Genomic DNA, 25477 nt, shown 5'->3' on the forward strand with positions numbered 1-25477 from the left:
TCAATTCTGGAAAGCTTTGATAAGGAAACTTGTAATAAACTTTCTTGTAAGCATGAAGTCAGTCATGCAAAGAGCTTCCCCCTTCATCAGTGCTCACTACAGCAAGGATTGCTGTTCTAAACTTTGGTGTAACTTACAAAACCTGGTGTTTGTATCAGTCTCAGCAACTGAGGGAGCGGATATCTTCCCTTCCACCTCGGAAGACGCGACCAGGGTCTTCACAAGCCCTCAGAAAGCTTGTACCTGTCCTCTCTCCTCTGTAAAAAGCAAAGCTGCAGCCGCCCTGAGTAGGAGGAGCATGGTGTAAGGGAGTGGCTCCTGAACACAGTTAAAAGCATGAAGTCATCTTTATTTCAGTACTTTGACAAAATACCCATAAAATTCAAAACTTCTACCATTACAAAAATAGGTCTCTACAAGTGATATTCTGTCTGCGCTGCCAGTAGCAAATATTACGAGAGTCATGTAACTTCAGTAGCCTTGCCAGAAAAAGTGCAAGTAAACTTTGCTGAATGTAGCTCCATTTCATTAATACACAAGTTTCATCTTCGCACTCTTTTGATAAATACACACTTCATAAGTTAATCATTTAAATTAGCATTCCACAAATATACATGTAATTTAATGGCGGGGCATCGTTTGGGGTTGGGTTGCTTTTTTGTTTTTTTTTCCATGAACACAAAGTGCCTATGTACATAAATCCCAGTCTGTGTGGGTGTGCCAGGATGGAACCGCATACAATCAATCGCCTAGCTGCGTTCATATTGGTCCCACAATATACACGTTATACAAAAGCAGAGAAAGAGCACAGATTTACAGAAGGCAATCCATTACATCACTGCCAGTGACGGAGATGTTGAAAAGATATTATCTTCTCATACCAGCATGCAACTGAGTGTATGAAGTCGAACCTGAAAGAGGGAGAAAGATTTTCATCAAGGTTACCTGTAATACGTAGATGAGGATTCACCAATAACATGTTACTTTTAGATGAATAAGCGTGAAAGATTTTACATGGGAAATCTTTTAAGAAAAAAACTTCCTCAAATGATGGATTTTACACTGAAGACTTCAACACAGTAACTGCAAAGATCAAGTTTGATAAATTACGTCCCATTGATCTGACAATTTTCTTGATGTCTTCCTTTTAAAGCCCCCAAATTACCATCACCTATAGGACAAAAGGGCTATAGCTTCTGTAATCAAAGTGGGAGCAGAAGAAATTCCCCTCGTACTCCCACTCCTCAATCTTTTGGGGACATTTTTCTCCATCTAGCTTCAAATCTTACTAAGGTGCCAAAGGAATCCTTGCTGCACATTTGTTAGAGATCAGGGAAAGTTAAAGTGCTACCAATAAACTCAAAATCTGTAATTAAATCACACTGGTACATCTCCCTTCAAAGAATTTAACAATCTTCTTTTTTAATGAGCTTTTTGCTACAGCTCAGAGTAGCCTCTTGCTTAAGGCTGAAAATGCCTGAGATGCAAGCTGTTTGTTACATATCTCCAAGAACCAGCGCACGCTTTCTAACTGGGAACCGTGCCCCGGCGTCACGGGGAGAACTTGGGAGCCCTCACCTGACTGCACGCTGCCCAGTCGCCTTTGTAGTGCCTCCAGCCGATTGATGTAGTCTGTCAAAGCTCTTTCGGGATCGTAGTTCTGCAGTTGAGAACAGGCGAAGGAGACTGGGTTTAAGTCAGCATGTGTACCGTGGTACCTAGGGGCAAGAAGGACACAGGTGTTTGGGTTTTTTTGAGCTGTTGGAGCGAGTCCAGAGGAGGGCCATGAAGCTGATCAGAGGGTTGGAGCACCTCTCCTGTGAGGACAGGCTGAGAGAGTTGGGGCTGTTCAGCCTGGAGAAAAGGCCGCTCCGGGGAGATCTAATTGCAGCTTACCAGTACCTGAAGGGGGCCTACAGGAAAGCTGGTGAGGGAGTGTTTATGAGGGAGTGTAGTGACAGGACAAGGGGTAATGGGTTTAAGCTGAAGGAGGGTCGATTTAGGTTAGATGTTAGAAAGAAATTCTTTACTGTGAGGGTGGTGAGGCACTGGAATGGGTTGCCCAAAGAGGCTGTGGATGCCCCGTCCCTGGAAGTGTTCAAGGCCAGGTTGGATGGGGCTTTGGGCAACCTGGTCTAGTGGAGGGTGTCCCTGCCTGCAGCAGGGGGGTTGGAACTAGATGACCTTTGAGGTCCCTTCCAACCCAAACCATTCTATGATTCTATGAACCATTCTAAAAAGGAAAATTTCAAATAAAACAAAAGCATCAGTGGACACAGCAAAATGCTGTGAGTAGAGATACCTCACTGACTGCGTGTCCCTTAACCTACCCTTGTGGCAGCCAGCAGCACACCATGCTCATTTAACCTCCCTGCCATTTGCTGCCCAAGTCATCGTGCTGCCTCCCCCAGAGAAACCACTTTTCCCAGACACCTCTTCCCTCTACTGCACCTGATCCGTGGCTGCATTTCTTTGGGACAAAGACTGACCAGCAAATTCCTACTGAGACTGCAGCAGAAGCCGTGGTAGATTCAAGTTTGCTTTTCTATTAAGAAGCTTGTGTGAACACGGCCATCTTTACAGGATTCTGTCTCTCTTCAGTACTCTCTATAAGTAAAAAAAGTGGCTAAAATAGATTAAACATTTTTTTCCATGTAAACTGCTATGGTTGCCACAAGCTAAGATTACAAATGTTGAGGTGGCTTACATAAACATGAAGAACCAAAATGGCTAGAATCTGATATTCAGTAAAGATCCAAGCTCACAACTCCATATAAACTCATCAAAGGCTGATGGTGCTCACAAAAACGTTGTCTTTGATGAAAAATACCTGGTTTCACCAACATCTGATTCACTGACACCTCTGGCATCACAGCTAAGTACAGCAAACCAAAAGGGTTTAATCAAGAACAAGCAGCGGAGCTACCAAGCAGCTTCCACCCACGCTCTGGCCATGAGGCTGCAGTAATTCCTCCAGCCCACAGTAACCAGAACACCCTCCCCAGCCACAGCCAGCGGCCCTGATCTTCCCTTCGTTCGGCTGAGGGCACCCGAGGCAGCCCCTCCCCACCCCACACTGCTGCCGATGCGAAAGGTGGACAGGCGGCGGTGGTTTGCTTGGTGGCAAAGCCTAGACTCTACAGAGGTAGGTCAACGTGGCTCCATCCAGTGGATCTACCACCAGCTCCAAGAACATGACGATGCAAATCAGACAGAAGTCTGCAAGCTTTGGCCTTGCTCAGGCAATGAGTAAACGCCTGAGATGTAAGTTGTCATCTGTCCTTACAAAGGTAGTAAAAAAAATCTTATGGCATCACAGATTACAAACCTTAGCAGTAAGCACTGATGCGTTCATTTAGTTAAACAGTGTTCTGACAGCGAATAATAATCTAAAATAAAATGTACTTATGTTGCAAGTTTATAGGAGATCTAGGAGACTCCATGTCTGACCTGGATCTATAGGAATGCCTTTGTTCTCCATAAAGATCCATGCCACCAGAGTAGGAATCAGGCCGTAATTCATTACCTAGAAATAGAAAAAGCAATGTATTGAAAACTAAAAAAAGTGACACCTGTTGCACTTTACTGGGAATCTCAAATGCAAGCTTTCTGTTTGCCTATCACAAAAATGGTGTTTAACAAACGTAGACCACTTACAGACTGCTTCAGAGAAAACCAGAGGTGAAATCCTGGCCTCCCTGGTGATAATGAGAAAACTCTCACAGACTGAGCAGGACAGGGTTTTAGTGCAGACCTAGATAGCCAGGAATTAATAAAACTGGATTTCCCAAACTTTAAGCTGTAAGAAAAGAACGACTTTTGTTCCGAGGCAAAGGCCAGGGAGGGCTGATCAATAGGCTCTGTTGCCACTGTGCTACAATCCCTCTGTCCGCCCCTGCCCTCAGCATCCCCTCTCAGCGCTGGGGCTGCAGACCTCTTAAGAGAAACCTGATGACACAGCTCAAATTGGTTTTACAAACACACTCCATAGGGAAAGTTGCCGTATTTTGTTAAATCCCACCCACAATAGAACAAAAGAAGATTGAAAAGAAAGCAAATAGATTAGCGTCTGTGCTGAGCATGGAAACTCTCAGAAACCCAAGAAACAGGTTAATCCAAGCAATTACAGCAAAAGGAAGGGGGAACAGCACCCCATTCGTTCCACATGAGGAAAATGCAAATTAAAACCCATCTCCATTAAGCAGTTGTGACTTGTGAATACCCTTTTTCGGTCATTACTGGACTATGATTTACCTGTGTTCTGGCTAAAGACATCCCTATTGATACTTAGCACACCGGAACCCGTAACTCTGTGCCATCGACGGACCAGGAACTTCATTCTGCATTTCAAATTAAAAAAAGAAACACTTCAGCATAAATGAAATAGTCTGCTAAAAATCATCTGCTGCTTGTATTCTGGAAGGCCTAAGAATTTCTTGAACATCAAGCAAAATTAATAGATGGGCATTTAAAACCTGAAGGACAAGTAGAAAACATCCTTCTACACATCTCTAAGAAAAACGTCTTTTGTCCAAATCTGTTTTCAGCATCACCTCTGCAATTCCAGAGGTGCTGCATACGTCCAAGTGGACACCAAACGGCTCAAGCACCTAAGCAACAGGGCTGTCAGCATTTTAAAATCATACTAAATACATACTTTTTGCCCGGTCGCACCCCCAAATTTGTAACTGCAGAGTGCTATGAGTAAAAGCCTCACTTGCAACAGGTGTATGAATAGTTCCTTGAATTTATACTACACACAAGGCTCAGATCAAGCAGAAGTGCTTGGGGGTTCAAACCTTTGTGAAGAAGATTTGCTAGCAACGTGGCAGTACTATGCAGTAAAAACCTCCACTTGGTCTTCCTCATCTATTTTTATTAAGTCTCAGGCTGAGACCTAAAGACTTGTAAATTCAAAGGATTATCCAGATGGATAAAATTAGTTCAGAAATCTGTATTATACTTACATGTAAGAATTTAACCTTAAAATAAACTAAGTTGCAGAAAATACCTTTGTAAATACGTACATATACTAGAATTGCTAGTAACCTAGAATTGCTAGTAATTTTTATCTAATATTATGACTTTATCCAATACACTCCATCTTTGATTATCAAATACAGACCCATTTTCAACCACAATCACTCTGCTTATTCCTATTACAGATTTTACCTACGTTCTGCTCAACTTGTCACCCAACACAGTACCTACTATATTCATGACTACAAAAAATGTATAATTTAAACAAGATAGAACATGAGAAGTTCTAGATTCCACTAGACAGCTAGAACAGTATATATTAAATTGCACACTCATATCTGTTTGAAATCTAACTTCCTCCAGTTTACCTTGAAATTGCAATGGACACTCTGACGGCAGAGCGAAATCTTGTAAAACCCTTTGAATGATGCACAATGATTTCAAGGTCTGTGTAGGAAGGCTGTCCACCCATTCGTGCAATGAGGGCCAGCGTGGCTTCTTCACACTCCTGGAATCCGCCTAATAACAGCAGCAAATATTTTTTCTGATATATCAGAGCTTTCCGAAAGCTCTCTGCTCGTAGGTATTTGCCATAAATTCTCTACAACAAGGAAAAAAAAAAAAAAAGGGACAGTAAGCTCCAGGAATGATTACAGTTCTGAGACTTTTGGCATCATTACTTGTGCAACATTTCTGTGATTATTCATTTCTTGCTATGATGGCAAAGAGTGCACTACTGCTCACACTTCTTGAGGGTAGCTTTGTAACTTGAGGATCACCTACACGGCAAGAAATAGAGCACACACAAAAGGACAACATCAATGCTTGCATAGCATTCTTGGGGAGAAAAACCAAGAGTCATGTATCTGAAGATGAGAATTTTAAACCTGAATTACTGTCTGTTTACTTAGAATAATCAGAGTGAACACAAAAAATAGGCCCAAATCAAAATGGAAAAAAAGCAGCTGTAGTTAGTATGCAGGCAACAAAGTCCTCCTACCCTTAAAAGAGCGTTTTCAGAATCTGATCCCAGTTCTCTGAGGAAAGCTTCACTCCTGAGCTCTGCCCTCAGCTTGGAGAGCTCCGCTTCGGCTTGCTTCAAAGATTTCTGCAGTGACAGCTTTTCTTTGTTCCAAATTTCCTTCTCAGAAGCAACGAGAGCATCAATATTAACTCCAATATCCGATGAGCGTCTAGAAGACTGAAGAGGAAAGAAACCAAATTTAAATCACGCAGCTTGGAAAAGCCTGAGCTGTGCCATTCTAGTCATTGGTTTAGTGGACAGCTCATACAATTACTGAGAGAAAAACTACCCACTAAATGGATTTGAGACCATCATTGCATTCTAACACCTCAGAAGCAGTAAGTTTAGGAGCCTGATCAATGTCCTAGAAAAATACAGCTTCTCAAAATTGGATCATACTAGCTTCATGACCCTGAAGCTCTCTGCACCTATTTGCTACTTCTCACAGTGATGAGATATCAATCAAAAAGCAGCACATGGAATTTAAAAGAAAAGAGCAGTTAACAAAAAGAAGCTGGGTAAAATCAGAAAGTTTTACAGCAAAGAGTAAGTCAAGATATATTGACCACAGGACAAGAATAACTCATGCTCGTTTACTCTGCAGAGGGAGCCGAGCCAGACAGACAGCTCGGTCACTCCCACTTAGATGATGAGGGCAAAAAATGATGCTTTTATGCCTACATATACATCATTATATCAGCACCACTAAAGACATACATAGTCTCCAGAAGGTTGTCTGTGCTGGTATCTTCTCAGTTCTTCCTCCAGTTTCACAACAGCATTCCTCAAATTATTCTTTTCTTCACTCAGTCTGCTGACAAAGCCCGTCAGCTCAGCGTTTTGTCTCAGCAGCCTCTCAGTCAGTGAGCTAGATGGAGTCCCTGGTGATAGCACTAGCTTCAGCTAGAAGGAAGAAAGAAAACCAAAACACAACTTGTATTAGATCCAAGCTGCCAACTTGAAAATAACTGTCTTCCAGCAAAAAACTTGTGGATAATGACAATAACTTTGTAATAACTTATATAAAGAAAACATAAGAGTACATGGAAACTATAGATTAATGTGACTTTCTCTTCTCTGCTTATTCCGTGTATCGCAGCAGAATATTTTCACGCAAGCTCAATTGTACCAGCTATAACAATTTGCAAAGCTTTTCTACTCTGTTTAGATTTATCTAACTTAGAGGAAAAGAACAGCCTCAAAGCTTTTTTCAAGTCACGTTGAAAACACTTGCCTAAAAGGCAGGTAAGGACCTCAGCCAAGCTCAGTTAAAAATATTGCTGAATTCTTTGTAACAGATTACCTCATTTCATTTTTCACGCAGGTGCACACTACTCAGTCTTCAATTGCCTTTCCTTTGGTAAATACAGGACAGTTTAAGTAAATGTGTTGTATCAACACAATATAGGAAATATTAAATGTTGATTTTAGTATCAGGAAGTACTGAGCAAAGTTTCCTCAGCTACAGAAATGCTGCTGAGCAGAAAATATATTTTCTTAAAGAAAAAGCCATGAGATTCAAACATTTATAATTAAACTGGAAAAGTTTTAATTTGAAAGTTGAAAATTCACTTTTAAGGTAATTAAAATTGAAAAAAATAAAAGGAAAGGGGTTTTTACACTTCACCAACTCCAAATCAGCACACTCACTGGAGCAGATTTTCCTCTGTAAAGTACAGACCTGGATAAGTACAGACTTAACTCCTTGCCGGTTTCTGCTCGCATCTCATCATCCAAACTCTCCCACCAAAGTTACAACATCGCACTCTCTCACCTCTTCCAGATAGGACAATCCGGGCAGTTTTTGCAGCTCTGAAATAACTTCTTCAATAGCATTCTGTATTGCAATGAAGTCTTGATCATCTGCTGCTTCAAATTGCAATCTGAAACCAAAGTGACAGTTTCAAAAGCAGGTACAGTCTGACACCCTGAGCCAGGCTGATAGGTTTTCCATCGATCCATACACGCTGGGACTTGAGCAAATCACTTCAGCATAGTTATGGCAACATTTTGAAGACTCCTCAGTGACTCTAAACTAAATTGGCTCCGTTTTATAAAGAATTTGCATAGAACAGTTGCCACTGATTTTGAGAAAAGGATGTTCTATGTGAAGTACTTTTAGAAATGTGGTTCTGCTTCCTACAAATTTGTTAAATCTGTGTGAGCAAATCTTAGGGTATTTTCAAGATATAATGCATTCTGTTTTGCCCAAATGTTTCAGAATAAATGCTTAATATCACCATAACAGCAAAATAAAACCAGATTCAAACCTCCCATGAACCTAGTACCATGCTTTTTTTTTTTTTTTCTTTTCTTTTCTTTTCTTAAGGAGCTAGTAACCCAAGAAAATAAGAATCACTTGACTATATTAGTTTCTTCCATATTAGTTTCTTCCAGGGGGAGCACGGGAGGTGATCCATAGCAATAATCCCTATAGTCATCCCCTTATGCAGTGAATTATTTAATGACTACATTGCTTAAAAATCATCTTCCACCTACACCATACCCAAATAAACTTTATCACATTGCAGACAAAAAAAAAAGACAGTTTTGCTGTAGTTTATAATGAACCATATTAAACATGTAAGATTTAGAGCAGTACTTGATACTCTGTGATCCTGTCTTACATCAGCACATCTCAAGTACTGGCATATGCTATAAAACTAGAACCACCCCAAAATTGTTTGGGCCTGCAGTCTGTGAATGACGATTAATACCCAAGGTATTATTAGCTTGCTGGTTGCTATTAACAAAACCAAGTAGCTGAAGACTGGCCTAACCTGCTAGCAGCCTTCCGAGCCAACTGCTTCAGCTGCGGAGATGCGTTTTGCAGCTTTTGTTTGACATTTTCCAGAATTTCAGTAGCAGCAGAGAGATCTCCTCCTCCTGTCAGCGTGGGGTAGGTTGTTTCATTCGTCTCAGCTCCTTCCATTTTTTGCTGGAGAACCCAATTCCTTGTTCTCTCATTGGGTGTATTCCAGGTAGTCTGTATATAAATATGTATTTTTTTAATGTTTTTATATATATCAAAATATGCATGTGGCACAGTGCTTTAAAATGGAAACATTTGATTTTGAAACACATTCAGAAACTGAAGAACATAAACAATTCTGACAGAGAAAGGCGTACAGTGCAACTAGACTACTGTTGGCAGTGCACCACTAAACTATTATTTGTGAATGGTACAGAGTGATGCCTCTCTTGACCAAGACCTAGCAATCATACAGCTACAGCGTGAATCCATTCAACAAACTCAGCCAGGAGGAAGCTGTCCAGCCTTTCTGTTTCTTCCACCAGCAGCTCCTTTATCAGTTGCGCATGGAATTTAGGCAACTGTGCCCAAGTGTTTTGATGACCAATTCATAGTCAGAGGAACAGGACTAGAAAAGGCCACCATGGTCATGAAAGTCAGTCACAGGCATCCATACCACTGATGCTGCCACCAGTGAAGCAATCCACTCAACATGCACTCCTCACCCTCACTAACACTCTCTGACACGGAAGAACCGCTAGCCCTCCCAAGGAAACCTGAGTCTGTGGTTGTGCCTTTGGATATTTGACCCTGGTGTGGTACCAATAAGAAAAAGAGCAGAGCGTTGCAAATGTCGCAGGAAGCAGAAGGAGATTGATTATCTGAAACTCCAGGCAGATCCTGGAGAGCAGATCATACTGTCTGCTGCCGAGGTGGGGAAAAAGCCCCACCAGCCACTGCCAACCGGACTCAAGGGAAGACCCTTCGTTGACCACAGTGCAGAAGAGCAAGGTGCACAAACTGAGCGTAGCAGGAAGGCTGATGCTATCACAGTTATCAATGCACTCCACATCCTGCCTCCAGCTGTGGGCAGTTTCCAATGCTTCAGAAGATTAAAAACAGTAGCCAAATTAGATGAAGAGAAAAGTTTCCTCCCTGGCTCCACAGACAGCTGCCAAAAAGCATGGGATAATGGCAGGATGGGCAAAAACATGGTCAGCAAAGAGGCAAGTCTCCTGTCAACCCTTTCTGGGACTATCCACAAATCATCCACTCAGCAACACTTACTTCTTACAGGGAAGTTTCTAAAGAGTTTTAGAAGCAATTTAAAAATAATAAAAAAACTTTCCAAACGTTTTCTGAGAGAGGAAAATTTACAGGCAACAGTGGTTCCAACTTTCATTCATCTAAAAATTAGGCTAAATTCTGAAATTAACTTTTTACCTTGATTTCTTCCTTGTATTTTGTTTGCTAAGATATATATTAATGCATACGCTTGTTTGTTTACGTAATTATTGAAGTTGTTGGGAGATCACTTTTAAATGTTTCAAAGACCACTTGCGGTTTATGAACTAAAAATCAAAAGCAGTGGAGCATTCCTGAGTAGGAATAGCTCATTCCTGTAACTAGGTGCAGGGAATAATATTCTCCTATACTGAGACACAAGGTGTGTGTCTACATTCAGATGCATTTCTCCTGCTCACACTCCTCCTTACACAGCTCTACAGCTTCACTCTCAGAGGATGAGTGTGAACAGTTTTAGGTAGGAAAACCAGAATGCTTTCCTTTTCCCTGGTGCCTGTATTTTGTAATCTGTAGGCTATTTTATAGATCGAGTAAAGGCACAGTGACACACAATGCTAACTGAACAGAAGAATTAAAAACTAAATTGCACAGTTCAGTACTACACATTGCTCTCAGTCCTACTGTACCTCATCTGGATTGTAGCTTGGTGTCCTTTGGGCTTCCTTTCTTCCTTCATTCTCCTGCTCTTTTTTCTGTAATTCTTGGATTATTTCCTGCAACTTCTTTGTTTCATTCCCTAATTTATGGACTTCTTGCTTCTTTTCTCCAAGTTGCCACTGAAGGTCTTCTACTTTGGACTCCAGTTCATGGAGTTTCTTCTGTGCTATTATGTTAGCATCTTGTTCTGCTTGTAACGCTTTCCTCTGGATCTGCCTTTCTTTTTCCATTTGCTGTCTCACTTGCACAGATTCCAGTTTATACTTCTCCATCTCACTTACTAACTCCACTATGCGGTCATGCTTTTCATCCATTTGTTTCTGTAGCTCTTTAAGTAATTCCTCAGATGGATTAGGTGTTCCAGCTTGTCCCTTATCTTCAGCACTTTGAAGCTGAGCACATCGCTCTTTTTCCCTTTCTAGGGCACTGCTTATTTCAAGAGCTCGAACCTTCTCTGATTCAAGAAGCACCTGCAGCTCAGAATTACGGCCTCGTTCACGTGACAGCTGGGCAGCACTGAGTGCTTCTTGGGATTCAATTTTCTGTTGCAGATCAGTTGACAGCTGTTTCTCTTGCTCCAAAAGTTTAGTTAACTGTAAGTTCTTTTGTTTTTGATCTTCAAGTGAAAATTTTAAATCCTTCCATAAGGAAACAGAAGAAAAGAATTGATTAAAGCCATTTGCATATAGTTTCCATTATTTTCTACAAATTGCAAATATGCTACCTCTACACACATTGCTTTTAACAGGTTTTGCTATTCACAATTAATGTGACAATATTGTGAATGCTGCAGTCACATCTGGTACTAAAATATATTACAGGCGTCTTTATTCTAAAATCAGATCATCTCATAAAAGAAGAATATTTGTAACACATACTTTTAAATGAGATTCAAATAGCCGCCATTCTGAAGTTGAAGATAACCAGCTGCTTTTACTTTCTAAAACTGTGATAGTGATTTCGCAAGTTAAGATTTCAAGATGTAAATAAAACTATGCTGTTATAGCGACCGTTTTTTTTGTCTCAATACTTGTAGTAGAATACCTGCTCTCTCCCTCACTATATCAGATACTGCAGACGTACCAAGGAAACTAGTAATGCATTTTCCATAAAGTAAACTCCTCAGTTTGGTGAAACTGCTGACTTTTAAAATGGAGACAAACAATAGAACTCCTTAAATAATATTCTCAAATACTATCTTATATGAGTTAGGTTGTGGTGGGGGCTAGGTGTAGCCATGTTAGCAGTGTCTCATCCCCTTGAATATCTGAGGGCTATTCTACAAAATAGAATCTTTTCATCTTGGACCTGACAAGTGCAGTTGTAAAATTCCTATTGATTTAAATGGAATTTGCATCAGGCCTTTTTCTTTCTTTGTCACACGGCTTCTATACATCTTTCTTGAGCTCCAGACGATGTAATATTGCTGTTGAAGACAGAACATGGAGCACACATTGCACAAAAATGTGAGCTGAGATGAAATGTTAACCAAAAAACTATTTTTGTGCTCCTTGATGTTCCAAGGCCATTGGGATTATGGAATACCTCAAGCTCTTCTCTTCCTCTTTCCTCACTGCGTTCCATTTTAGCTTTTTCCTTTTCCAAAGCCCACTGTAGCTCTCTTGATTTTTTCTGTTCGCTGGCCATTGTATCCTTGAGAATATCTAGCTCAGCTGCTTTTTCTTTAACTTCAGTCCTAAAAGAGAAATGGGCAACCTTCAGATTAGACAATGGCTCTAATCCTATCACAGTAACATCAATTACTTGATATTTATTCCATCTTGTGCACTGAAAACACTGCTTATATAGTAGAGTAACAGTGAAAAGCCTATTTAGAAAAACTAGCCTAACCCAAAAATAAGAGAGTTGCATAGCTCAAAAATGACAGAAAGTGTGCCCATCCTGCTAACTTTGTAGTTGCCATTTTTCATTCATTGGTGGCTCAGAGGCAGCTAGTGTTCAACTTAATCCAGTCACTGGCCAAAATCTGCAAGAATACAGGGGAAATGTACCTTGCTGCCATGTGTCTCAAAGGACAAAAAAAAAAAAAAACAAAACCAAAAAAACCCCCAAAAAACCTATCTTGGGCAAGGGAGGAAATAATAATAATAATAAAAGAAAATCTATAACCTGATTTTTTTTTTTTTTGCAAAACAGTGTTCCATCAATCTGCAAGAGAATCTTGCTCCTGATTGTCTATAAAGGCTATAAGGTAATCTATAAAGTAATACTAATTTAAATTCTGTCTTAATTTGTTATCTCTGAGCTGCACATTAAGATACTGTACATGGGCACATCCATCTGGTAAAGGTATAAATAATAATGGCTTTCTTGAGTGCCAAATAAACAACACTTAGAAGTTAATAAAATTTCATATGGAGGTACTTGTAAAGTCATCATAACTGCAATTTTTTTCTCCATGTTCGGTTTTAGAAGCAGAAAAGCCTTTAATAAATATGGTATTCTTATTAGCCTGTGTACAATAGTCTAATGTGTCAAAAGAAACTTGATATTAATAAATTATTAAATCAAACTATGAATCAGATCTTCTTAATCTATAGAATTATATTTTTTGTCAAATGGAACATAAGTGCAGTTTTTGTCAGATATGTTTTACAGAAAAACTGAGAAGCATTTACATTTAATGAGATCAACTTCCTTACTAAAATTAATACTATGATTTGAGACAACACAGAAAAGATCATCTTCACTGTCAACACAGAAAGGTTGGCCCTGAAAGCCGCACCTGATAGTTTCTAGGTCCTTGAAGTGCTTGTGCTGTGCTTTAAGAGTTGTTTCAAGCTCCAGTTTGGCTTGTGCAAGTTCATTCTTCAGCTCAGCACCCATCATTCTCTCTGAATTCAGCTGTTCCTGAAGCTCAGCTGCTCTGTCCTTCATACTCCGGAGCTCCACTTGCATCTCCAGTATCTGTGACTGCTTCTGCTGCATATTATACTCCAGCATTTCTAATGAGAGTACCATTAATATGGAAATTACTTAGTAAACAAACAACACTGTCTACTTGGGTAAAGTTTCCCCTAGCACAGAGAATAACCACAAGGCTATCACTAAGAGTGATATTTTAAAATAATATATTCTTTCAGTAGTGGCGTAAGAGCAAAACCATGCCTTTTATACTGGAATACCTTTCATGCTTCCCAAGAAATCACTTCAACTCAAACTTCTTTAAAAAGCTATGTGCACAACTGTATCAATATGTGTCATTTGGATTATGACTAACATAACTAATGTTATGTACGTATGTATACCTGTGACCAAATTTTTGTGACAAAACACTGACAGTGAGCGTTTACTTAATTTTAAAGTATACCTGTTCTCTGAACTTTTTGTTGTTCATTCTAATTGCTTCTTAGTTTACTCATTATGACTGACTATCCAACTTAGGTAATTTCGAAGTTGCTGAACCTAAACACTGAAATGCATGGAAAAAAACCCCTTAAAATAGAAGCCAAATTTTTATAGCAATTGAAGTAACTTTGTATCACTTTCAATTTAATACAAGTCATAAGAACACAGGTCATATCTTAATTTTTTCAAAATTAGTCCAATAAGATTGAAAAAGTTGAAGAGTATGCATGCTCGGAACATGAGTATCAAAATCAGAGAGCAAAGAAAGTCAATACTCTTTCACCTACAACGTTATAGGCACTGCTGTGAAAGTGTTTGGAAGTAGACATATATTACCAAACAAGTCACCTTGGCTTTTTGAATCAATCTCTTGTTCTCTCTTTGGATTATTTTTCTTACTGTTCATCTGAGCATGTAATACTTGAATCTCCATCAGCAAACTTCTTCTGTCTGCATTCTGAAGACAGTCCATTGCTGCTCTCTGGATAGTAGCCTATTAACATTCAAAACATATTTAAAAGTAAAACTCCTGATTTTATTAAAATATCTATGGTGTGGATATTACATTTACTTATACATTGATAGTGCATATATATTCAAAATATTTTGAATTAATTCATAATTAAGTCAATATTATAATACTGGAAAGAACTGCTCGTTATTTTTTATTTCTCTACGAGGCATCAAAATTACAGAATCAAGAGAGCTATCAGTTTTATGGGAAACTGTTATTTTCCTCACTAATCCTTCCATGTTCCAGAGGAGATAACTGACCTCTCTCTGACCCACAGCAGCCTTATCACTTCCTCTTCTTACAACTTGCTTCATATATACAAGCTATCTTTTCTCCTAGACAGTGTAGCATAATTCTAATTAACTTAATGAAATCAAGCTCAGGACAGCTGTGTTCAATTCAAATTGATCTCTGAAGGCAGCGGGGGTTTTTATAGCTTGTGCACCCAAAAATCTCTTTCCTGCACCACATCAGTTTTTCTTTTTAAAGACACTCTTCTTCCTACAAGTTTTTCTTTGTTTTCACCCTTAGACTGTCAAAACTACTATTAATACATGTATTTTTAAATGGATGTATACATTCAAAATTAAAGTCTAATGTAGTCAAACATACTTTGACTAAAGCACGTTTTACATTACCTGTTCTTGTAGTCTGTGCTCTAACTGATTCATCAATGTCACCGCATCTCTTGTGCCCAGTTCTGCAAGTTCAGTTTGAAACACAGCAAGAAGAACATTTTGTTCTCTCACAAAAAGCTGTTGAATCGCATGCAGAAGTTCTCCTCGCCAGTCTGAGACGCCTCCAGGAGATTCAGTACTTGCATAAATCTATAGTGGTATAAAAACAATTTAAACAGCAGAATTCAAAGATGACATCAAGAATATTCATTATAATTTTATGTAAAGTATGTGTTTTCAGTGGAATAGCGAGCTTTTCTTACTCAATAGCTACGTAACATTCATTCACACAAACGGGTGTAAGCTGTTATTTAAGATGCATTTTATTACCAGAAAGTGTGACATGCAGTTTTACTGCATATTTTTGAAGTCTTTTGCCTTGTAGCAGCATATTTAGAGCATTTAAACCTGAATTGTGAATATGCCTTATAAGGTTATCATAAATTATTTTTTATTTAGATAGAATCTTCTGATATTATTTATACCTCAGCTTCTCTATGAAGTTGCATTTTTGCAATTAGGTCTTTCAAAGATGAAATGGTGCTTAGAAAAGCTTTCCTTTCCTCAAGCAAAGATTCTGGTTCTTGCTTAAGAGATGGCATCTCTTTTTCACCATATGGAAATTCAGTGAGTGACAGCACCTGTATGCCTTCATGATGGACTGCTCTCAGCAAACCCTATAATAAATACAAAAAGAAATTAGTAATGCCAGTCCTATTTATTGTTGTTGTTGTAACAATCATCTTATTTCAGATATATCGGAATACTGGCACTTCTAAATTGATCAGCATAAGGAAACTATTTATGCTTCTTCATATCAAAACCAAAAGTGTGAGCCAGTTCTTTATATCTGCCAAACAGTAGAATTTATTAAAGAGGTGTATTTTTCCTTAGTTTCAAATGAAAATTCCCAAAGTTCATCTGTCAAATTAATACTCAAATTTTAAAATAGTTGCTGATGGAAGCTGACAACATTTTAAAAAACAAAGTCCTGGGAAGATTCCAGGTGAGGTTTGCAATTCACTTTTTGAAATTACTATTAAGCTAGGGCTTTGTTGCAAAAGACTTGCTCTTTTTTTTTTTAATGTAATTATTATAAACAGTAAGGGTATCATGCTTTTAAACACATTCACTTTCATAATGTAGATATTATTCTACACCTATAACAACAGAACCTATAAAATTATGTAATGTGATCATTACCTTATCATTAATCCACAATAATTGCAATAAATTAATAATAGTTATATTTCTCAATCATAATTGAGAACAAGCATATAGTTGCAAAACTAATATTTAACCTAATTTAATGTGCAAAATTGCACATCATTTATAAGAAGTATTATAAAATGTATTAAAATAGTCGACAATAAAACTTATCTAAATGGCTCTTTTTTCACTAATCACGCAGCAGCTGATCTAAGCTTTTGGCAGTATCACTCTTGTTCCATACAAAAATGATCAGTTCTATTTTACCTTAATTTTTTTTGGAAGTAAATCTGTTGAAGTTTCACCTTCATCTATTCCTTCAGATATCGTGTCAGATCCCTGGGTCTGAGCAAGATACATTCCTTGACTCCAGTCTGAACTGGAGTCTAAAATAAAAAGAGAGAAAAACATGAAAGCTGGATTACTGTGAAACTTTGAAGAACAGGCATCAAAAAAGTATTTTTTGTAACAGGTGGTTGCATGTCACCAGAGTTGATTCTAAGCCTGGAGACTACCTGTTCTATAGGGTTGGGTTTGTTTTTTTTTTTCAGTTTCAAAGCAGTGACAGCAAAACAAAACTAAAAACCTGTCCAAAACCTCAAACTTAAAAATTCTAGTTTAGTTCTAAAAGAGAAACAACTACTTGCACAAACATTTGTGCCAAATGACATCCTCTCCCTTAATATGCTTAGCCTTTGCCTATGAAAATTATCATATTAATAGTTTTTATTGCTCTTGAAGAAGTCAGCGCCCGTCATCATCTCCCTCTGCTAGGGAGCTTTAAATTCTATCAAGAGATGATGAAGCTGCGCTGAGGAGATAATGCAATATGGAAGAAGAATACAGGAACTCCAGTGGGAAGAAAAAAATTAGCATCTGATGCCTTGACTCAACCCATCTCCGCTCTAGTAATTTTCCTTCCATAGCAAATTAATAGACATGGCATACTCAGCACCTTTTCTTAGTGCTACTGGCTTCTGCTTTGATCTGGGGAGTAGTTGTTTTTATTTCTTAGAACACAAACTCTTTAATGGTAATGTTAGTATTAAAAAAAGCAGATTTAATTCATAATGCTGTTTGAAATCTATAAAACCAAGTTTCTTACCACTAGAACCTCCATCTCTAGCTTGATACGGTGGAGAACGTGCTAATCCAGAAACTGGAATTCCCTATATTTAGAAAAGAGAACAATCAAATCTTTAATCACCCCACACCCACTCACCATAAGGGAGCTAATGCTAAGGAGCAGGAAACAGTATAAGCCTCTGTGTTCAGCCTCAGTTCATTACTTATCAAAGTAATCAAAATGGAGATGACAATGATGGCATTCAATAGGGTGATCTACACTTATCCCCACTTCACAGAGCAGGACAGGTCCAATGCAGTAGCACAAGGAAGCATCCGATAGTTAAGCAAACTCCCAAACTTAAATTGCTGAGTAAGGGGTTCACAATCTCTCCCTAAGCTGTGGAAACAGCAGAACACTTAAAAGCTTTATACTGAACATGTGGTGGTTCACGCTTAACAGACTTTAAATGGGAATTTCTGTAGCAGGAGCAAAAGCATGAACTGAAGTAGTTCAATGAATATAAAATAGGATACATACCTCTTTAGCTCGTAGAGTTTCTATGACTTCCTTTAAAGTATTACATTCTTCAGTCAATACTTGCACTGCAACAAACTTCTCTCTCTTTAATGCTTCAGATTCAGCGATATGCCTTGTCTCCATGTCCATGATTTCAGCAGCATGGAGTTCTTGCATTTGGTCGATTTTTTCAGTAAATTCTCTTATGATCTCTGCAATCTCTTCTGAAGAACAACCATTTTGCAAATCAATTTGGATTTCTGCATTTTTAACAAGGACTGGTGAGGTTTGGATACAGCTGTCCATTTCCACAGTCTTCTCTGTTTGTGATGACGAGTTTTTTCTAATTAGAGTAGACTCACTGGTTGACAAATTACACAGTATTTCTGCATCCTTTTTGCTTTCAGTTTTTGTCATTTCCTTGTCCTTTCTCACGTAACTTGCAAGCCTCTCTTCTGCTTGAACTAGGTTCTCTTTGACTTTGCACAGGTCTTCCTGAAGATGTATCAAACTTGCTTCTTTTACCTGTAAATATGGAGAATCTGAATTGCAGTCCTTCCCAAGACTTAAAAAACCCCTCAAACCCAAACAACCCTCTACACCATTACAGCTCAGTTAGTCCTATTTTAAAGCAGTTATGACACATGGTAACAAATATTATCTCCTAAGAAATACAGCTCTAGATCCACTGTTGCACTAGAGTGGGCTGTAAAACTATGTACTTTGGTAACAAATGAAGATTTGGTCCACAGCATCAGCTCTATTCCACTGACGGTAGGAGTGACCATTTTTCTTAGTGGCATTCTCAGTACAAGATTAAAAAAAGCTATAGTATGCATATTTGCACAATAAGTCCTGTATAATCATTTGATTTAAATACATTATGGAACAATCTGGTTCTTACTGCTAGTTCTTGCTGAAGCTTTTCTGCCTTTTCTCTGTAACTGCTCAGTTCTTCCTTAGCAGCAGCTGCTTCTTCTTTAACTTTCTCTAGTTCAAGTTCATGAATAAGCACATTTTCTTTTTGACTTTCCACGAGTTGTGCTCCTACCTACGTGGCAACACAAGATATGGAAAACAGTGAAGAAGCTTACGAAGAAGCAAGTATTAACAGCACTGATCACTTTCACACCAATTTACTAAAGCCACAAATGGAAATACTATAGGGGAAAACAAACATATGTTATTTGTTTTAACAGCCTCCAAAATTAAGACTGAAAGACCTTTTTCCTAGATTAACTCCTACAAGTGGATAAGCATTGGAGGAGAAACAGTTTTCTAAGTGGCAAGCAGAAAGTGGCTACACCATGCAGAAAGCACAAGGAGGAAGGTGAACAGAGAGTAGAAATGAAGTCTGATAATATTACTGAATTTATAAGACATTTATGACATTCATTCAATGTGCATTTAGACAAAAAGTCTTAGAACCCCTTCCAGTCCAGCACTGGGTTCCATGATGCCTCTGAACTTAAGGATTTCAGCAGTCAAGCCCATGTTTGGGCTATGATGCGCTTTGACTGAAGAATTTAAATTCAGATTCAACATAACCAGTGGTGTATGGAAATGAGGAAAAATGTATAATGGTAAAAACTACTAATGGGAAATATCTTTGGAATCAAGGCAGGAAAACAAGCAAAAGTAAACCAAAACCAAAGTATACATAAACAAACATCAACAAAAACACCCCCAACACAGTACAGACAAATTGCTATCACTCTTATCATTCTGAACCCTCTCGGATAATTTTTATTATTTTAATTTTTATCACTCTACCTCCATGCCATGTAAAAGTATAATCCACTCCATTCTATGTCAGCTCAAAGTCAGAATAAAAAGTATACTGTCAAAAGTCAAAATCACCTCACATTCATGAAAAGACAAGGTGTTTTTAATGCAAAATGAAAAATGATAGTGGAGTTCACCTAAAATAACATCCTTCTCTTCTTCATAACTCCAAGAATAATAAAGAAATTAAGATCTATCCCACATAGGAGAATATTCCTATCAGCAGTCTCATTAAGTAGTGTTTCATTCATTATAGTTTATATAAAATTACTGATTTTAGTGAAAACAAGCCAAAAGAAATTGGCATCTAATTACCTGGTATGTCTGCATTTCTTCTTGCTTAATGTATTTCTGAATCTCTCCTTTGCATTTTTCTTGAACAACTTCTAGTAATTGCTGAAGTTCTAAGAGTCTCTCTTCTTTCATTTTAGCTTCCTTTTGCGCAATTTTTACATTTTCTTTTTCTAGCTCCAAGTTACGATTCACTGTTGCCAGGTGGTCCTCCATCTCGCTAAGCCTCTGTGTTAAGAGTGATAATTTTGATTCTGCCTCATTTTCAGTTCTATTACTTAAATGCTCTGATTGGGCATTCTTGCTTGCTTCCTCCACACATTTTGAAGCTTCCTGAATTCCCTGCATGAATTTCCTTTGCTCTTGAACTGCATTTAGCTGAACCTGACTCACAAGAGCAGCAGCAACTTTTTCCACTAGTGTCTTTTCCAGTTCTAATATCTTATTTTTAAGTGTTTCTCTTTCAGCTTTGCCTTGCTCTTTTAGGTCTTCTATTTCATTGTAAGACCTGCACAGTTCTGAATCCTTCTCCTTAATGCATGCATGAAGTTGCTGCAGTTGTAGCTCCATCTTGCTAATGGTGACTTTTGTATTTCCATCTGAAGACTTAAGCTGGGTTTGATCTAGCAACCCTATCTTCTCACATGAGTCTTTGTCCATTTTGTCACTTTTCCCATTCCTCCTGTCTTCTGTTTTTTCCCTATCACCTTTCATCAGTGTACATTTATACTTCTCTGTTATTCTTGCGTGCTCTTCTTTTAACATACTTATTTCTTGCTTTAGTTGTTTCATTTTTAAGTTCATTTCCTCAAGCTCATTCCTTGTTTGAGACGCCTCTACATTCATGTTTTCTACTTGCTTCTCCAAAGCTTCCTTTTCTGCCAGAACTGTTTCAAGTGTGTGTTTCAGACTGTCAGCATCTTCTTGAAGAGTAGCAATGTCTGCAGGTACTTTTTGTTCAATATTTGCCAGTTCCTGCTGAAGCTTATCAATTACATCATTCAACTGCTCTACTTCCTCATCATTTTTTTTCTTCACACGTTCTTGATCACTTTTCAGACATTCTACCTGGGCTTCAAGCTCCCGTATATGCTCATTTTGTTCTTCAATAACCTAAAAAAAAAAAAAAAAAAAGAACAAGAGAGCTTCACAATGGGTGAAATCCTCAGATAATTTCTCTCCTGGACTTCACAGCAACAGTGATTACACATTGAAACATCTTGTAAAATAAAGTATGTCTTCAGTGAGCTTCTTATTGGGATGTCTCTTGTTAAGTTTTATGAGAATCAGGATATCTTCACATAGGACTGACAAAGTAGCCTTTGAACTTAATGAACTGCAAAATAGGCGTGAAAGTATCAAATGAAGTGAAAGCATTTGTAATATTCACAGAAATATGAAACACTAAAGTTTAAGCGTTCCCAATACTTTTCCCCAACAGTTTGGTCTAAAGCTGTGTCTTGTCCTTCTTACCAAAAATTAAAACAGAAACAAGTGGAATGGTCATGTCTGTACTGTTCAATCTTCTCATGCAATCAAGGTTTAACATCTTATTTTTACTCTAAGAATTCCAAGGAACCAAGATTTATGAAGCTTGAAACTTACGGATAAATTATTCTGCATTACATACAGAACTTCCTTTTAAAAAAAAAAGCTCTGGATCCTCAAGCTTACCATATTGGCCAGATATCTTCAGTTAGATTAGACAGATACTGTGCTCTTCATGCAAAAGCACCATTCATTCATATGGTCAAACAGATTTATACAGACACAGCCAATTAAGATGGATATACATTTTAAATACTAATAGGCCTTTAACTAAATGTATTGAAAAATACCATTATTACATGCTTTTTAGTCTGAGACTACAGAAAACACCTATCAGTTAACCCTGACATTTTCTATCACAAACCTGAATACATGTTTGCCTGTGTATGTGTGTGTACAAACATGTATGCAGATGTGCACAAAAACACACAGGGCAAGCTGTACCCATAGCACAATTCTTCCTTTGTTCTATAGTTTAAATGAAAGTAAAGCAAAAGAAAGTTATAGAAGTATTTATTTTAAAATGTATATGATTATCCAAACAAAATCCCAAGAGAGATGGGTGAAGACATCCAGAGAGTAAGAGTAATACTTTCCTACATTAGTTCTAAAGACACTTAAAATTACAGGTTGTGTAAGGGGCTCAAAATTGCAAGAAATTAATAAAAGGATGTAACTGAGCAAATGTGAGGGTGATGATTTTATGATGCAGAAGAAAGAAAAGCCATCTTATATCAACTTCTAACAAGAAATAAATGAGTAGATACAAAAAAATGGAATGACTGGTGTTGATGAACACTAAAAATAAATAAAAAGGCATCAAAAGGAATAATAAGACAAGTTATCAGATTCCAATAGAATAAGTTTTATAAAATTCATTAAAAAATCCCGTTTGCTAAATGGCAGTGGGAGCAAATTGTCATTTGAGTGTAGAAGAATGCCAAAATATTGTTTACAAAGTCAAAATAAAAGCAGATCAGACTATAAGTAGTAAGTCTAAGAAACAAAAAGTAGATATATTTTCTTAAAGGAATGTCTGGAGATCTGAAATGAATGGTGCTTCTACACTGCAAATGAAAAAGGTAGAAGGAAATCTGTCAAGAATATTTGGAAAGGGATGTTACAAAATTAAATCAGTTATGGTACCTAAAATAGGTGAGAACTCTAGAAAGGCCTTTTAGAAAAAATGAAGGAGAAAAAAAATGATGACTAAATTTATTACTGAAATAGCTGTGCTTTTCCCTTTAACTCTCAATACTTTGTTAGGTTTAGTTAAATAGAATAATAAGATGACTTTGTCATAACTATAGTATGTACAAGAATAAATGAAACATGCGACTGTATAAATTAGAAGGACTGATTTGCCAACCAAGAAGTTATTTTTAAAAATTCAGAGACTAGAGGAAGCTCAAAAACACTAAACAAAATGTGAACAAGTCATTGGTTTTCAGAAGAAAAGAACAGTGGTACTGGTGATTGCTATCAAGTCAGCATAACAGTTTCTGTTCTCCATAACATAATGGAGTAAAGGACCACAAAAGCCAAATACAGCAATTAAAAGAAAAGCACTTAGTGAGATGAAGATGTTGACGGGATTAGGAAAGGAATTAACCTAAGAACAATTTATTCATATTTAATACTGATCTCATAATCAAGCAGAGTAATTACTTAATGTCCTGGAAAATACAACTGAGTAAGAGGATGAAATTAAGAAAATGAAACTTCATATAACAGGAGAAGAACCAATCATTAAAATAAATTATACCTGAATCCTGGGTATTTTTCTTAAGGCAAGTAATGCAACCCTATTGCTGCAGTCATTTTATAAAGCAGAACTATTCTGGATTCTTGAAGTATGATCTTTCCTAAATCCAATTCAAAGTTTTGTCATTATTCACTGACATTCATTATAACTAAATGTCGCATGTAAAAACTCAGTGAAATTATCCAGCTCGGTCAGAGCTCTGTTTCAGTGGATTCAATATGTCCTAGTAGAATGTTACCCTAAATGTTCAATCAGCTACTGAGGGACAACAGAACTTCTTGTCTTATCTTAATGAATAATATTTGTTTTGCAGACAAAGCTTATGACTACTAAATTTTCATGTTTAAAATATTCAGAATGCAAAATAAGTAGTATTTCTGTTGAAATTGAATGCATCATATCTGTATAAAATGGGAGTAAGCCAAAAGAAAATGAAGCTCATTATCATAAATACACATAATTGAAAAATAAGAGAAAGCTACAGTTGTTAAATCTCAGTAAAGAAAAATGAATCTGCTTCCTTCTTTCTTGCTCTACATTTCTAATAAAACACAGCCTTTTCTTTGCATATCCACCATGCTTCAAACTGGATTAAAGATGTTGCCAACATTGGTATGATGACAAAGTATTTACACAAGCTCATGGAGCGCAAAAGTTCAACTGCTGAAAAATCTATAAAATCCAACATGATCCAGGAGGTGTCACTGAAATGTAACACTGAAAACAAGTAGGGAAGATGGTAGAATGAATGTTGAGATTGAATTCAGCTACTTGCATATTATTTGTTGTTCAGAAGTATGAGAAGAATAAGGAATGAAGAAGAATTTAAGACAAAAACTGAAGCAGAAATAGGGCAGAAAAATAAAATGAAAGCAAACAAAAAGTATCCTTTGTAAAAAAACAAGACAAAAGAGGAAAAACAGATTAGGGAGTGTTGCTTGAAACGGAAGCATCTGCATTTTTAAATTAAGGCAGCAATAGAAGATAATGTAATTGGTGGGGGGACAGAGGTTTATTTTTCTTTAAACAGCTAGCAACACAAAGTAGGAATCTGAAAAAGATTTTAAAAGTACGTACTTTGTTGTCAGTTATGACTTCAAGTTGCTGTTGCAGTTTTGCAATTTGTTCATGAAGATCACCTATTTCCCGCTCCTTCTCTTGCATGATGTGAGCGAGTCTCCCAGCCACTAAATGATGGTCCTTTATGGTGGCATCTTCAGATTTCTGGATAGCTAGTCCCAGTATTTCCATTTCATCCTACCAAAAAAACCCCAAAACCCAAAACCATATTACAGTTGTACATAATGTTTTCTGCATATTCTTGTACGAATATGTAAGGCATAGGAATTAAAATAAACATATTGCACAGAATGAGAAGTAATTATATGAGCTTTTTAGTATTTGGCAAGTTGAACTGTGGAATGCTTGAGAAAGGGAAAGAATTTGGCATCTTGGCTTTTTCCAAGAATTTATTTCTGGGGAAGAGGGAGAATAAAGCTCTAGGCTTCTCTGTTACACAATTACCTTAAATAATTTGTTCTCTTGTTCAAGTTCTTGCAAATGTGTAGTGGCCTCTTTTCGCTGAATTTCCAGTTGCATGTGCAATTGCTGAACTTCTTCATTTTTATTTTCTAGCTCCTCTCGAAACTGCTCCAGTTGTTCCTCAAGGTTCGTGACCTATGTTTCCAAAACAAATGGTGGAAAAGGAATACACAGCCATACCAAAAATTAAATGTCATAATCTTCAAGTGCAATGTCTACAGTAAACTGGTTTGGTATGCACAAACAAAAGAATGTCTACTCAGTGACATTCTGACTCCTTAAAATGAATGGAATTTTAAAACCCACTAAAAATCAGCTGAAATCACTATGAAGCTTTTTTTAATTAGGCTGAATTTTGATTCTGGAAACACTCTTGTAAGTCATAAGCATTAACACAACAACAATAATTATCATGGCTCACGAGAATTTCTAAGGGATTTGGACTGATCTATTAAAAAAATTCATCTGTATAGT

The 25477-nt window shown here is 37.5% G+C and overlaps 1 protein-coding gene across 11 annotated transcripts in view; it reads right to left on the reverse strand.

Moving 5' to 3' along the window:
* Positions 1-328: 328 nt before the first annotated feature.
* AKAP9 (A-kinase anchoring protein 9) overlaps positions 329-25477 on the reverse strand; it is a 118704-nt gene continuing 93555 nt past the window's right edge. For 9 of the 11 annotated variants that reach the window (XM_054814347.1, XM_054814341.1, XM_054814351.1 and 6 more), the window contains 22 exons: positions 24986-25138; positions 24539-24718; positions 20173-21261; positions 18977-19123; positions 18094-18597; positions 17593-17656; positions 16755-16873; positions 15764-15955; positions 15240-15428; positions 14436-14580; positions 13465-13684; positions 12264-12414; positions 10688-11356; positions 8785-8990; positions 7779-7887; positions 6722-6907; positions 5981-6181; positions 5349-5581; positions 4255-4340; positions 3451-3526; positions 1579-1718; positions 329-911 (listed from right to left, as the gene is read on the reverse strand). In XM_054814347.1, coding sequence (XP_054670322.1) covers positions 868-911; positions 1579-1718; positions 3451-3526; positions 4255-4340; positions 5349-5581; positions 5981-6181; positions 6722-6907; positions 7779-7887; positions 8785-8990; positions 10688-11356; positions 12264-12414; positions 13465-13684; positions 14436-14580; positions 15240-15428; positions 15764-15955; positions 16755-16873; positions 17593-17656; positions 18094-18597; positions 18977-19123; positions 20173-21261; positions 24539-24718; positions 24986-25138 — 5103 coding nt within the window. In that variant the 3' untranslated portion in view covers positions 329-867. The other 2 variants (XR_008575636.1, XM_054814350.1) reach the window with 2 other exon arrangements.

This window comes from Grus americana, chromosome 2, assembly GCF_028858705.1.
Source record: "Grus americana isolate bGruAme1 chromosome 2, bGruAme1.mat, whole genome shotgun sequence".
Lineage (NCBI taxonomy): Eukaryota > Metazoa > Chordata > Aves > Gruiformes > Gruidae > Grus > Grus americana.